The 15,459-nt window shown below is 40.0% G+C and overlaps 1 protein-coding gene across 2 annotated transcripts in view; it reads right to left on the reverse strand.

Annotated features, from left to right (window-relative positions):
• The window catches only part of p3h4 (prolyl 3-hydroxylase family member 4 (inactive)), a 29,897-nt gene extending 14,470 nt beyond the window's left edge, over positions 1–15,427 (reverse strand). Inside the window, exon 1 of one of the 2 annotated variants that reach the window (XM_079590010.1) lies at positions 14,703–15,427. In XM_079590010.1, the coding sequence (XP_079446136.1) occupies positions 14,703–15,161 (459 nt within the window). In that variant the 5' untranslated portion in view covers positions 15,162–15,427. The remainder of the gene's footprint in view (positions 1–14,702) is intronic. The other variant, XM_079590011.1, reaches the window with a different exon arrangement.
• Between the last annotated feature and the right edge of the window lie 32 nt (positions 15,428–15,459).

Below are 15,459 nucleotides of genomic sequence, written 5' to 3' on the forward strand. Positions count from 1 at the left end.
CATTCCCTTCCGAATCTCGCAGAGACGGAGAGCGTGAGTGTGAGTGTTGGCTGTCCATGAGCTAGCAGCAGGATCAACTTTATGACTCTCTATGGGCTTCTCCCTTGACTTTATGCCTCCACGTCCCCCCGATTGCATGCAAGCTTCTCTGCCAATCTATACGGTAATTTCTCGACTTGTGCGTCAGAGTCGCGTGGTTATGACGCAATCGTTAGCCTATTTTTCCAAAAACTGCTTCTACAGGGCCATAACGTAAGATACAAGGTAATGGAGCCTTTTATACATTTTCGTGTTTCTTTAGAAATAAACAATGGACAAATGGAGTCTTTAAACGCCTCAGATGTAAAGTTATTCGCTGTCAAAGTGACGCCAAAATGAATGGGAGTCAATGGAATGCTAATGGCAGTAGGGCTGCACGATAAGAGGAAAAGCTGCGATGTGCGATAACATTGTTTAATATTGCGATGACGATATGACTTGCGATAAATGTGATTGTTAACTATACTGTTCCCATGTCTTAGTGCTTTAATGGGTTCTTTGCGTGATAGGTCAAACGTTTATTACCTGCCTGGTTCAGAATACACGATTTTAGCGCGATTTTGGCACGATCCGTTTGACGTATGGGTGTCGTGGAGATTCGTAATAACGACAACGGGCGTCGGGACGCAAGATTCGATCGTTTCATCTCGTATAGTGTGTCATAGTGGGCGACAACCTACGTCGCGTCTGCGATGCTTCACGACAGAAAGACTATAGCATGTTTAACTCTTTAACGGTCCTCCACGACGGGTTGAATATGTAAGCGAGACGTGAGTGAGTGCAACAGTGAGTGTGTGTGTGCGCCAGTGAGCGTGTGTGTGCGCGTGAGTGAGCGAGGGACAGTGAGTGTGTGTGTTTGTGTGTCTGTGCGAGTGAATGTGTGTGTGTGACGGCACGCGATGACTGGTCGGAAAGCAACGTGTAGTCTGACATGTTTCTTGTCCACGACAAGATTTTAGGAGTCAAAAACGTGTAGTGCTAATCTGAACCAGGCATTATTCGTGTCAGGCTGTCTGTTGCGATGTGTTCATCGTGGGAGTTCATATCGCGATGACGATGAAAATTCGATGTATCGTTCAGCCCTAAACAGCAGGGGTCCACTAGCCAATGGCGGCGCCCGGGGATGCTTCAGTTTCCGGGGGATAGATTACCCCCTTGTTCAGAACGCCAACGCCAGAACCGGAAGTAAGGGGCGGAGCTTACGTTCTAACACCAGCGCCAGAACCGGAAGTGAGGGGCGGAGCTTACGTTCTAAACCTAACGTTTTGGAGCGTAATTTGCTTAGACACGAAACGGTATGCTTTTATTACACACAAAACTTTACTTTTTCGATACTTTATACGTATACTTTACGAAACGATACTTTATACGTATGTTATATTGATACATTAAGGTACAGTATCACTTCCTGCTCAGCTACTGTTCGGACGCTCTTGCTTACTGCTCCGCGCTTTGCTCTATCGCTTTTATATTTTTTATATTTTATCTTCTTTTATCAACTAATTTTAACCTCAGCAAATCAGCACAGTGCTCAAACGCTTGGATTACTACAAAAAAGCTGAATTATTTTATTCGACCAGCCTCCCACTGAAAGCTTACATTCCGGGGAAGAGAAAACACAACTGCATAAGGATAAGAGAAAATGCCTCTTCTGGAATCTACTTGCTGCACTAACTGCCACAGACTTTTACAAAGGATTGCAGTTCTTGAAACAAAGTTATTTGCGGGACTACCAAACCAGACGGAACACACAACAGAGCTCCGTCATGGACGCCCTCAGCATACAGCAGGTGAGCCCCATGAATCTACTGCTCCTCAACAGGCTATACTGAGTGTAGAGAAACAAGCCGATCGACTTACAAATCGATGGCACACACAGGGAGCGAGACCCAAAGGCACTCGAGACATCAGATTGTCACGAGTATCACATATTGCCGCAGTAGCATCCTCTACCCCAGATACGGCTCTGACAAGGATTGCAAACACTGGTCTCCTACCACCGCCTATACATCTTGAGAACAGATTTGAAGTATTAATGAATGTAAATGAGGAATCTCCAAACGTGATGAATGTGATCGAACACAGACTGGATAAGCCAGTAGCTAACACTGATGCTAACTGGCGCTCAAGGTCGAGCAGACAGCGGCACTCAGCGCAGAGCACAGCCGAGCACACGACTCTGATAGTAGGAGACTCCATTATCCGACACACTAGTAGCAGGGATACAACTACGTGCTGCCTTCCACAAGCAACAATTTCTGATGTAAACAGGGAACTTGAGAACATTCTGATGAAACATAAGACTGCAAATCGACTCATTCATGTGGGGAAAAATGATATTCATAAAGAGCAGTCAGAACTCCTTAAGAAGGATTTCAATGAACTTCTTGAAACACTTAAAAGACTGAAAGTACAAACATTCATCAGTGGCCCACTCCCAGCAAGAGGAACAAACAGGTTTTCACGGTTGCTTGGGCTTAATACATGGCTCCAAAAAACCTGCAATATAAAAGGAGTGAACTCTCAATCATCCTTCTGCAGTGTGTGCCAATCCACTCAACCTGAATGGCACACACACACCTGGACACAGTATGAATGACCACAGGACTTCACTCCAGCACCTGAATGGACATGCGGTTGACACCTCACACAAGGACAATGATAACACCACTCAGCCACAACAACTTCTGCTCACGGACACAATCTCAGCTGAGCCCTGCCCACAGACAGACTGTGACATACTAGAGCTGCTCCAAGATTCAACACCCAAGGACGACTTCCTGGAAAACAGCCAGGGAAACCAGGACAGCATATTACAGCCTCCGATAACACCAGAGCAACAGCCCCTCTCACCAGACACGCTATCTCTATCTCCAGCATCTCCACTTCTGTGCTTCTCAGAGAGAATGGAAAAACTGGTCTATGCTGGAACCAAACTATCCCACTCTTTTGCAAGCCCTCAGATATCAACCAAAAAACGGCAGGCCCCAAAACCACCAAAGCCTGCTGGCCCCGCTCGCCCTCCCCCTCCTCCTGCAAGAGTTCTTCGGGCTCTGCCACAACGACAGGGGTCACACCCTCCTCCTTCTGCTCGAGGTGAACTAAAAACAACTGATACCAGCTCTCATTGATATGTGCCGGGTCCCCGCTATGATAACAGTAACTTTCTCAAATGTTTACAGAACAAGCGGGAACCCTGTGTGCCTGTATCTTTCTCTATTGTTCGATTACATGATAGAAAGTCTAAGGCCTTCAAAAGCCGTACAGCAAACCCATCTAATCTGGTGCCTATTACACGCCAAACTAAGACTGCTGTGCGGACAAAAAGTAAGACTGTAAAGTTAGCACTCTTAAACATTTGCTCACTTAAAAATAAATCACTTCTAGTCAATGACTTAATAACCACATACAACCTGGATTTTATGTTTCTAAATGAAACTTGGCTAGAAGACAACTGCAGTGCAACTGTCCTCAATGAAACATCCCCTCCTAACTTTACTTTTATGAGTGTCTGCAGAACGGGTAGGAGAGGTGGGGGAGTAGCTGCTCTTTTTAAAGATGTCTATCCATGTAAGCAAATATCATTTGGTAATTACCCGTCTTTTGAATATCTGGGTATTGTGTTAAAAGGTGCTCCACGCATTTTACTAATCATTGTTTACAGGCCTCCAAAATACTCTTCAGCCTTTGCTGAGGATTTTACAGAACTGTTATCAACCATTTCCTCAGAGTTTGACTGTTTTGCTATTGCCGGAGATTTCAACATCCACATAGACAATGCAGAAAACAATATGGCAAAAGAAATCAAAACTGTTTTAAAAACTTTTGATCTGACTCAGCATGTACATGGACCGACACACAATCGTGGACACACTCTAGATTTACTTATCAGTAAGGGTCTAAACATTTCATCGATTGTTATTAAGGATGTAGCACTGTCTGATCATTTCTGTATTTTCTTTGATATATTGATCTCTCCTGCCATTGAAGCTAGATCTGTGCCTGTCAAGAAGAGATGCTTAAATGAGAACACTAGTGTACTATTTATGAAGGCTATATCTTTAACACCAAGCATATCTGCTGACTCTGTTGATTTTCTCCTTGATTCTTTTAACTCAAAAGTTAAAAGTGTAATTGATGATATTGCTCCTGTGAAGGTCAGGAAGAGTGGTAGACAAAAGGCACCATGGAGAAACTCAACAGCAGTGCAAAATATGAAAAGACAATGCAGAAAAGCAGAGCGCATGTGGCGGAAGACAAAACTTGTAGTCCATTATAACATCTACAAAGACACCATCCATGCTTTCAATATGGAACTAGGCAAAGCTAGACAGACTTTCTTCTCAAATATTATTAACAGCAACTTAAACAACACACGCACTCTTTTTGCTACTGTTGAGAGATTAACAAACCCCCCGAGCCAGATTCCCAGTGAAATGCTCTCAGACAGCAAGTGCAGTGAGTTCGCTTCTTTCTTCTCTGAGAAAATCAATAATATCAGAAAGGTGATCAGCACATCCCTGAGTTGCACTGGGGTCAGACAGATCAGACCACAACCTGAGAAAGTAGTCACTATGTCTGATTTCAAAGAAATTGATGGCAAAATTTTGGAAGAAACCGTACAGCACCTTAAAACATCAACCTGCGCCCTTGACGCTCTTCCCACATCTTTCTTCAAAAGTGTGTTAAACAGCTTAGAAGCAGATCTCCTAGAAGTGGTAAATGCCTCACTTCTCTCTGGAAGTTTTCCAAACTCCCTGAAAACTGCAGTTGTCAAACCCCTCCTAAAAAAGAGTAATCTTGATAAGACTATATTAAGCAATTATAGACCGATCTCAAATCTTCCTTTCATTGGCAAGATCATTGAAAAAGTTGTTTTCAATCAGCTGAACAAATTCTTAAGCTCGAATGGATACTTTGACAATTTTCAATCTGGTTTCCGATCGCATCACAGCACAGAGACAGCGCTCATAAAGATAATTAACGATATTCGCTTAAATACTGATACAGGCAAATTATCAGTGTTGGTACTGCTCGACCTCAGTGCTGCATTTGACACTGTTGATCACAACATACTTCTTGACAGGCTGGAAAACTGGGTGGGTCTTTCTGGGATAGTCCTAAAATGGTTCAGGTCATACTTAGAAGCGAGAGGTTATTATGTGAGTATAGGAGACCATAAGTCTGAGTGGACATCCATGACATGCGGAGTCCCTCAAGGCTCAATTCTTGCGCCACTCCTATTCAACCTGTACATGCTTCCAATGAGCCAAATAATGAGAAAGAACCAAATCTCTTACCACAGCTATGCAGACGACACACAGATCTACTTAGCCCTATCGCCAAACGATTACAGCCCCATTGACTCCCTGTTCCAATGCATTGATGAAGTAAACAGCTGGATGTGCCAAAACTTTCTTCAGTTAAACAAAGACAAAACTGAAGTCATTGCGTTTGGAAACAAAGATGAAGTTCTCAAGGTGAACGCATACCTTCACTCTAGAGGTCAAACAACTAAAAATCAAGTCAGGAATCTTGGTGTGTCTCTAGAGTCAGACCTTAGCTTTAGTAGTCATGTCAAAGCAATAACTAAATCGGCATACTATCATCTAAAAAATATTGCAAGAATTAGATGCTTTGTTTCCAGTCAAGACTTAGAGAAAATTGTGCATGCTTTCATCACCAGCAGGGTGGATTATTGTAATGGACTCCTCACTGGCCTTCCCAAAAAGACCATAAGACAGTTGCAGCTCGTACAGAACGCTGCCGCCAGGATCCTGAGCAGAACCAGAAAATATGAACATATCACACCAGTCCTCAGGTCTTTACACTGGCTCCCAGTCACATTTAGGATTGATTTTAAAGTATTATTACTGGTATATAAATCATTTAATGGCCTAGGACCTCAATACATTGCAGATATGCTCACTGAATATAAACCCAACAGATCACTGAGATCATTAGGATCACATCAACTAGAAATACCAAGGGTTCACTCAAAGCAAGGAGAGTCCGCTTTTAGCTATTATGCCAGCCGCAGCTGGAACCAGCTTCCAGAAGAGATCAGGTGCGCTCCTACAGTAGTCACATTCAAATCCAGACTCAAAACACTTCTGTTTAACATTGCATTTACTGAATGAGCACTGTGCCACTGTTCGTCCGACTGTTTGCACTGTATTTCATTTTATTTTTATTTTTTTACTCTAAACTGTTTTAATTATTCTTATTTCTTTTGATTATTTTAATTTCTTCTATGTAAAGCACTTTGAATTACCATTGTGTATGAAATGTGCTATATAAATAAACTTGCCTTGCCTTGCCTTGCCTTACAGAAACATTGGGCTTTACCATATTTTTAATATCGTGGTCCGTTGTATGCATTTATATTTACTATGGTTCTTTTTTTATAATAATTTTGACAATGTATTTACCTACATATTGTAAATACAGTTGTTATGATAACACATTTATTTCTATTTGTATATAGGACAGTTAAGCTGTCATTTGTATCTATACAAGAATATAGAAACTATTTAGCTAAAATGTTCTTATTAAAGTGGTACTAATTACAAGCAGGAGTATGTTGTTTGTGCACCACAAATTGACACTTACCAATCAGGTATTTAAAATAATTGTAAACTAGCATGAGAGAAAATGCCACAAACTGTTGTAAAGTGACACATACCATTGTTATACCAATTATGAAAACTGGCACCAATCATTCAGAAGTGTGCTGGACCTTGACACTGGCTTTTCACAATGCAGAGTAGTGTACATCTGTAGATCCTATAGCTATTATAATGTGGATACAAGTCAAATATTTGAACAAAACATTCGGGCATCTCCAGAAGGAATATATATTAAATAAATTTGTAGTTATTGTAGACTTGTATTGCTTGTCTCATTGTCAATAACTAAGCCCCTCACTTCCGGTTCTGGCGCTGGGGTTCTGGCGCTGGGGTTCTGAAACTTGTGGTGCTGCGGGTCTGCAGCTGGATAGCTGAATAAGGAGACTGTGAGTTTCAGACCTGATGTTGCAATTAAAGGAGTTAATATTGCTGATAAAAGATGGAATAATTACTTTATTAGGAAGTTACTTACTGAATACAGCCCAATTCATTCTAAAACATACTGGCTTTCTAAAGTTGAGTGCACTGTCTGGAAATATGCATGGTTGCTGCCCAAAAAATATTGCATAACAAATAAGGTGAGAGAAGTACATTTTAAGGGTGCTTTCACATCTGTAGTTCGGTTCATTTGGTCCGGACCAAGGGAGAAAAATTATACTTTGTAGCATTTTTCAGGCGTTTTGGTTCCTTTTCACACCACACTGATTGCTCTGGTCCGAATCAGTTTATGAAACGAACCAAAATGCAGTCACGTGACAACATCCACATCACTCGTTGGCCAGATGGGTCTTGAACGTATTTTCATAACTGCACTTTGATTGTCAGAATTAACGTGCGGGAAAATTCCAACAGAACTGACGGAAGTAAACAAAGAGGAGGAAAATCCGGCAGTCATGCGCTTTTTACAATGGAGAAATGACTTTGTGGGCTGATTGTATCCCTCGTCATAGTTTATTATATTAGTTTGTCTACACCACTTTAGGCAAACAATAACATTTGAGAATGAAGCGAGAATGCGGCTTGAAAATAATGTTTTATGCAATGCACGCGGCGAGTCACTTCAGGAAGAGGCAACGCGTGCATTAATGTTGCTAAACATTGACATAATGCACAGCGCGGCTGACTACGGAGGCTGGTTTAGTCCAAAAATGCGCAGTTATTTGGCAGTTGGGTCTGTTCGAGGTCAGATCACGTTCTCACCACAAACGAACCGCTCCAGAGTTCGTTTGAAAGCGTACCGAGACCACCTCTCCTAGGAGGTCTCGGTACGCTTGTTTGGTCCGCTTTTGGTGCGCACCCGAGTGCGATTGCTGCATTCTCACCGGCCCAAACGAACCGCACCAATTCGGAAAACGAACTCTAGTGCGATTCAACCGAACTAAACAAGGCAGGTGTGAAAGCACCCTAAGATACTTCATCTGGTGTACTTCATCTCATTTTCTTTGGGTTTCGTGCTGATGTAGGGTGCTCAGGATAAAACATGACAATCTGGGCCTCAGGTCAGGAAGCAGACAGACTGGCTTAACCGACCGTCTGCTAGCGGCTTCACGTCACCACGGTCAGATAAATCCCATCACATAGAGCCTCTTTCACCTAGATATCATCATATAGAGACTGTGTCTGTTCCCCGAACTTGGAAATCCAAAATACGTTCAAACCCATCTAAGGTTAAAAATGTAATTGATCTTCAACAAATAAAAAACAGATATAATACAAATGAGCAAATGATAAAGCTTGGGTTGCTGAATATTCGATCTCTTACTTCAAAAGCGATAATAGTTAATGATATGATTACAGATTATAACCTAGATGTGCTGTGTTTAACAGAAACCTGGCTAAAACCAAACGATTACATTGCTTTAAATGAGTCAACCCCACAAGATTACGGTTATAAACATGAACCTCGTCTGAAACGCAAAGGAGGAGGTGTTGCTGTAATTTATAGTAATATTTTCAAAACCACTAAGAAATCTAGTTGTAAATATAATTCTTTTGAAGTGTTGGTGCTTAATGTAAAAATATATAGTGTAAACGATAAATCACGTTTGAAAATTCTGCTGGCTACTGTATACAGGCCACCAGGGCACCATACAGACTTTCTAAAAGAATTTGCGGACTTTCTATCAGAATTAGTATTGGCTGCAGATAAAGTACTAATTGTTGGTGACTTTAATATACACATAGATAATGAAAAAGATGCATTGGGATTGGCATTTAAAGACATAAACTCAATTGGAGTTAGACAACACGTGTCAGGACCGACTCATTGTCGGAATCATACTCTAGATCTAATACTATCACATGGAATAGATGTTGATGCCATTGAAATACTGCAACAGAGCGATGACATCTCAGATCACTATCTAGTCTCGTGTAAATTACATTTAGCCAAGGCTGCAAAGCCGACTCCGTGTTATAAATATGTTAGACCGATCACTTCTGCCACTAAAGATTGCTTTATCAATAATCTTCCTAATCGGTTTCATCATCTCAGCATCCCGGATAGCTTAGAAGAACTTGATATTGCAACAGAAACTTTTAACTCTCTCTTTTCCAGCACTTTAGACACAGTTGCTCCGCTGCGCTTAAAGAAGATTAAAGAACATAGTCCAACGCCGTGGCACAACGAGCACACTCAGGCCCTTAAGAGAGCAGCCAGAAAAATGGAGCGCAACTGGAAGAAAACAAAACTAGAGGTGTTTCGGATTTCATGGAAGGAGAGCTCGATTGCTTACAGAGAGGCTTTAAAAGCTGCTAGATCTGCTTATTTTTCAACCCTATTAGAAGAAAATAAACAATCCTAGGTATTTATTTGAAACAGTGGCTAAACTAACGAAAAAGAAAGCTTCAAGCCCAGAAGTTTCCAAGCAACACAGCAGTAATGACTTTATGAACTTCTTCACTTATAAGATCGATAATATCAGGGACAAAATTATAACTATGCAACCGTCTAATACAGTATCGCATCAGGAAGTGCATTGTAGTCTCCCTGAGGGAAAATTTGATTCATTCATTGCTATAGGAGAGGAAGAATTTTGCAAACTCGTCAAATCATCTAAATCGACAACTTGATTGTTAGACCCTATACCGACTAAGCTGCTGAAAGAGATGCTTACAGATGTCATAGATCCTCTTCTTAATATCATTAATTCATCTTTGTCTCTAGGATACGTACCAAAAACCTTTAAGCTAGCTATGATTAAACTGCTTGTTAAAAAACAGCAACTTGATCCTACAAAACTAGTCAATTACAGGCCGATCTCTAATCTGCCATTTCTGTCAAAGATATTAGAAAAAGCAGTATCCTCACAACTGTGTTCTTTTCTTGAAAGAAATGATATCTGCGAGGATTTTCAGTCCGGATTTAGACCGTACCATAGTACCGAGACAGCTCTCGTTAGAGTCACAAATGATTTGCTCTTATCATCCGATCGTGGTTGTATCTCTCTATTAGTATTACTGGATCTTAGTGCTGCATTTGACACCATTGACCACAACATCCTTTTAAATAGACTCGAACATTATGTTGGCATTAGTGGAATTGCACTAGCATGGTTTAAATCATACTTATCTGACCGTTATCAGTTTGTAGCAGTAAATGAAGAGATGTCTTATCAATCACAAGTTCAGTATGGCGTACCACAAGGCTCAGTACTAGGACCGCTGCTGTTCACTCTGTATATGCTACCATTAGGAGATATCATTAGGAAACATGGAATTAGCTTTCACTGTTATGCCGACGATACTCAGCTGTATATTTCTTCAAAACCTAACGAAACCTACCAATTCACAAAATTAACGGAATGCATAGCTGATATAAAAAATTGGATGACTAGTAATTTCCTACTACTAAATTCAGAAAAAAACAGAGATTCTAATTATTGGACAAAAAACTTCCACACGTAATAACCTAGAGTACTGTCTAACACTTGATGGCTGCTCTGTTAAGTCTTCGTCGTCGGTTAGGAACCTGGGTGTGCTCTTTGATACCAATCTTTCATTTGAAAGTCATGTGTCTAGTATCTGTAAAACCGCTTTCTTCCATCTTAAAAATATATCTAAATTACGTCATATGCTCTCAATGAATAATGCAGAACAATTAGTTCATGCGTTTATGACCTCAAGGCTAGATTATTGTAATGCTCTACTGGGTGGTTGCCCTGCACGCTTAATAAACAAACTACAGCTAGTTCAAAACGCAGCAGCTCGAGTTCTTACTAGAACCAGGAAGTATGACCATATTAGCCCTGTTCTGTCAACACTGCATTGGCTGCCTATTAAACATCGTATAAATTTTAAAATATTGCTGATCACTTACAAAGCACTAAATGGTTTAGCTCCGCAGTACTTGAGCGAGCTCTTAACGCATTATAGTCCTTCACGTCTACTGCGATCTCAAAATTCCGGCCAGTTAATAATACCTAGAATATCAAAATCGACTGCTGGCGGTAGATCCTTTTCCTATTTAGCACCAAAACTTTGGAACAGTCTTCCTACCATTGTCCGGGAAGCAGACACACTCTGTCAGTTCAAATCTAGACTAAAAACATCTCTTCGGCCTAGCATACACATAACACATTATAGACTTATATAATTAGGCTGCATAGTTTAGAACAGCCGGGACCGGGAACACTTCCCGTAATCCTGATGTACTTTAGGGCTGAACGATATTCGATTTTAACATCGACATCGCGATGTGCGAGTGAGCGATAGTCACATCGCCGGAACATGCGATGTGAAGGGTAGTAGCACCAGCGGGAGATATTGCACACTTCATGAGGCACGCGCGCCGCGGTCTCCTGCTCTCTCTGCCGTGCACGCGCTGCACGGTTTGGAGCACAGTCTCTGTCTCGCGGGCGCGCTCGCTCTAGATTCCGGAGATTTTAACTAATTCGCGGGCATCAGCCGCTATCAACATGCGGGAGACTCCCAGAACTTGCGGGAGACTTGGGATGTCTGTATCTATAATAATATCGGCATTAGAATTATTGATTTTTCATTAGGCTATTATTTTGGTGCTCCCTCAGCTCTTGATGCGCGTGGAGCGGCGACGCTGACAGAGGCGGTAAACCAGCTGCTGTTTAAATGTGTTCGGCTTTTCTGTTTACAGAAACATGTTCTCTAATCTGTTTAGAAGATTTAATACAAAATATATTAAAGTTTTATATCATTTTGTTTATTTCATACGATTATGATGACCAACACCAACACTGTTTTACTTTGGCACTTTGGCTAAGAAAAGTTGACTTAAAGATTGTGAACCAAAATGCTTAAGTTGTTTTATAAAAAATATATTTATTTTAAGTTATATTGTTGTAAACCAATCAGGGGGTTGGTGTAAAGCTGCTGTTTTATTTAAAAATGTGTTCTGCTTTTATGTTTACAGAAATGTTCTAATTTTGGAATAAAATATTAAGTGACCTTTTTGTCACTTGTAATGAAGCTTGCTTATTAGTGAAATTATTAATATCATGGAATGGTAATTATTGTCTTTAGCCTGGAGTTATGGCTCTCAATATCGCAATATATATCGTTGGGAAAAAAAATATCGCAATGTAATTTTTTTCCAATATCGTGCAGCCCTACTTGGTACATCATAAGAAGGATGGCGTCTACGCTAATACTAGTCTCTCTGTCTATCCCGAGGTTTACTGCTGTCCACCGGAACCAGGCCGTATCCAGATCTGATGAAGGACCAGAGCCAGGACACGACGACGACGACGCTGACCTGAAGTGTCAACCAGTCTCTCCTCCTCTCCACTCCGACTTCAACCAACCGGAACTGGACAAATACTCCGATTCATTCTGAACTTCATACACTGTTCACTCATTGGCCAGAGGAGAACTGGCCCCCGACTGAGCCTGGGTTCTCCCAAGGTTTTTTTCTCCATTCTGTCACCTGATGGAGTTTTGGTTCCTTGCTGCTGTTGCCTTACCTTCTGGCTTGCTTAGTTGGGGACATTTAATATTCAACAATATTATAGATCTGCCTTAAAGGTGGACGATGATGAAATAATTTTTTGTATTATTTTCATGTTATCACTGTGAAGCTGCTTTGATACAATCTGTATTGTAAAAAGCGCTATATAAATAAAGATGACTTGACTTGACTTTCACACCTGCCTTGTTTAGTAGATGTTGAATGTGATTTCTGTGGCACTGAGGAGGAAAGTGTTGTCCATTTATTTTTTAGTTGCATTTACAGCAAAATGTTTTGGGTAGATTTGGAATGTTTTCTTTGTAAATGAAAGTGAATGTAAATTAAATTTCTTTGTATGTTTTAATTTTAATTTTAATGGACAGACAAAGACTGTCACCAGATGTGGCATTTATTTTTAATCTCTGTTTGATAATGGGAAAATACCATATTCATAAGCAAAAATGGGCTAGAGAAAACCCCAATTTTTTGTTGTTTCGGATAGAAATTAAGAGTTATATTGAATTACTTGGGTTGAAAAACAGCAAAGCAAAACATACTAGGTCTTTATTTGAAGCTTTTAGGTTATTTATTTGATGATCTCATACTCTTTTTATTTTTTTATATTATTTTCTTTTTCTTGTATAATTTATTTTAATTTGCACTATATTTTCTTTTCTATTTTCTTGTAATGTTGAATGTTGAATATTGTCTGTATTTTTTGTTAAAATCTATTAAATAATTAATAGTATGTGACTGGCATTTAATAAAAAAATAAATTAAAAAAAAGGATAATTTAACTAAATTAATCAACAGCTGGACAATGACACTATTTTCATCTAGAGCTGCTGTACAGTCAAAACAAACTTTGTTGCATTATTTTCCTATTATCACAGTAAAGCTGCTTTGAAACAATCAGTATAGTAAAAAGTGCTACAGTCAAACCAAAAATTATTCAGACACCAGATTTAATGCGATTGCGATTTCTTATTTTATTAGTGGGTGCATGACACTATAGTTCATTCACATAAGTGAGGATAGCAAAGAAAATGGTGACATATTATACCCAAAAATGCTTCATACAGTGGACTACCAGTAAAATGTATAAAAATTTGGGACCAAAAATTATTCAGACACTTTGACCAAGGCATGGTTTGCTGGTTTTTTTAATATTTTTTTTAATTGCTAATACAACCTTTTTACACCACAGACTGAACAAAATTAAGCATTGTTTGGTAATTGGTTGAACTAAACTGGTATCTAATTGTGTAGGCTACTTAAATTTAACAGCTGACAGCTATTCAACCTAATTCATGTGAGTCTAATAGAAGGATGGCCAAAAACCAGTGATATCTGATTTGATAAATCTGAGTTCTTGACATAGCCTATTCTATAACCATTTTCTAAACGATTGCGCATAAACTGTGATAATGTGAGAAATGTTGTTGGTGTCTGAATACATTTTGGTTTGACTGTAAAAGGTGACTTGAAACGTAGACCTACATGTTTATTTATTTTTGCAACATAGATTTACATTAATAATACTTAAAATATCCATTAATATTGAGCATTCCTCTGTAGGCTACTATACTATATTCATCCATAAATCCTGTCATCTGGTCTGTACATATTTAAACATGTCTTGCTTTAATCCTCTGTGCCTGTTTATAAGCGTATTCCCAGCCATTCGATTCAGAATTATTTGAATATTATTCTAAATATTAAAATGTCTTGTATATAAGGTACAATAACTAGAAAAAAAGTAGAGGCATAATACATTTATTTTAGTATTAGGATATGAAGCATCCTGCGTGGACGTGGCATGTGTCGGCAAGCACTTAGGCTACTGGAATCAAAACGCACCAATTGAGAGGGAGAAAAAAAAGCATGTTTATCGTGATTCAAAAAGTTTCGTATTAACAATTCAATGGGCTTCGGGTTATTCAAAGTGATTGTAACAATAGGGAATTCAGTATTGTTGACCGTTTACATAGGCTACACATTTTCGGTGGACAATTAATGTCTGTATTTAAGCCACAAACCAACATCAAAAGCTGTCTTTCATAGTAGGAACATTCTGCTTTAATCGCAATTTAATGAACAAAAAAAAAATGTACCTGGAAATAGACATACTGAAGGTAACGGTAGGGTATCCTCTGTTCAAAAGCACCCAACGTTTCTCGCTTAGGATATGATTTGGAAAACACAGGAAAGTTTGTTTTGCACATTTTCAGACATGCGGCTCGCCTTATGATGTGTCCCATGATCGAGAGGGCAGTGTCCGTGCTGTTCTCCTCATATTCATGCCACACAGCGCTGCAGTTCTGACAGCAATACGAGTCGCTGTCTTTCAGCAGCCGATGAAGCCGAAGGCTTAGCTCCAGATATTTAACACTCTGTTTCCAGTCTTGAGAAGCGTACATCTCTAACGCGTGTCCGTACGCAGATTCCAGTGGCATGAGATCGTTCGGTGGAAAGCTTTTGAAGCTGTATTTTTCATACTGAGCCTTCACAGTAGAGAAAAGATATCCAGTACTGAAGAACACGAATAAACATAGTAGTTTTGTTTGGGCCATGCTTCTGTTCAGTGTAAGTGCCGATCCCTGTGTAACGAGGGAGAGCGGAGATTCATGTCAGGCTGCACGTAGGCCTATAATATGTGGCCCTCTGGGGTTGAACGAGTTTGATGGAAAACTCTGCATGCCTCTCAAATTCTGGTCTGAACTGAAGGACCGTTTTTCTGGGTCTGAAAGCCCGTCGATTTTAAGTAGCCTAATCTAGTACGTGTCCCTTCCGCATTTCTCCAGTAGCACCTCAATGCAGTACATAAGATCCAAGGGGCGGAGTTGGATCCAGATCCAAGGGGCGGAGTTA

Source organism: Phoxinus phoxinus, assembly GCF_949152265.1.
Source record: "Phoxinus phoxinus genome assembly, chromosome: 19".
Taxonomy (NCBI): domain Eukaryota; kingdom Metazoa; phylum Chordata; class Actinopteri; order Cypriniformes; family Leuciscidae; genus Phoxinus; species Phoxinus phoxinus.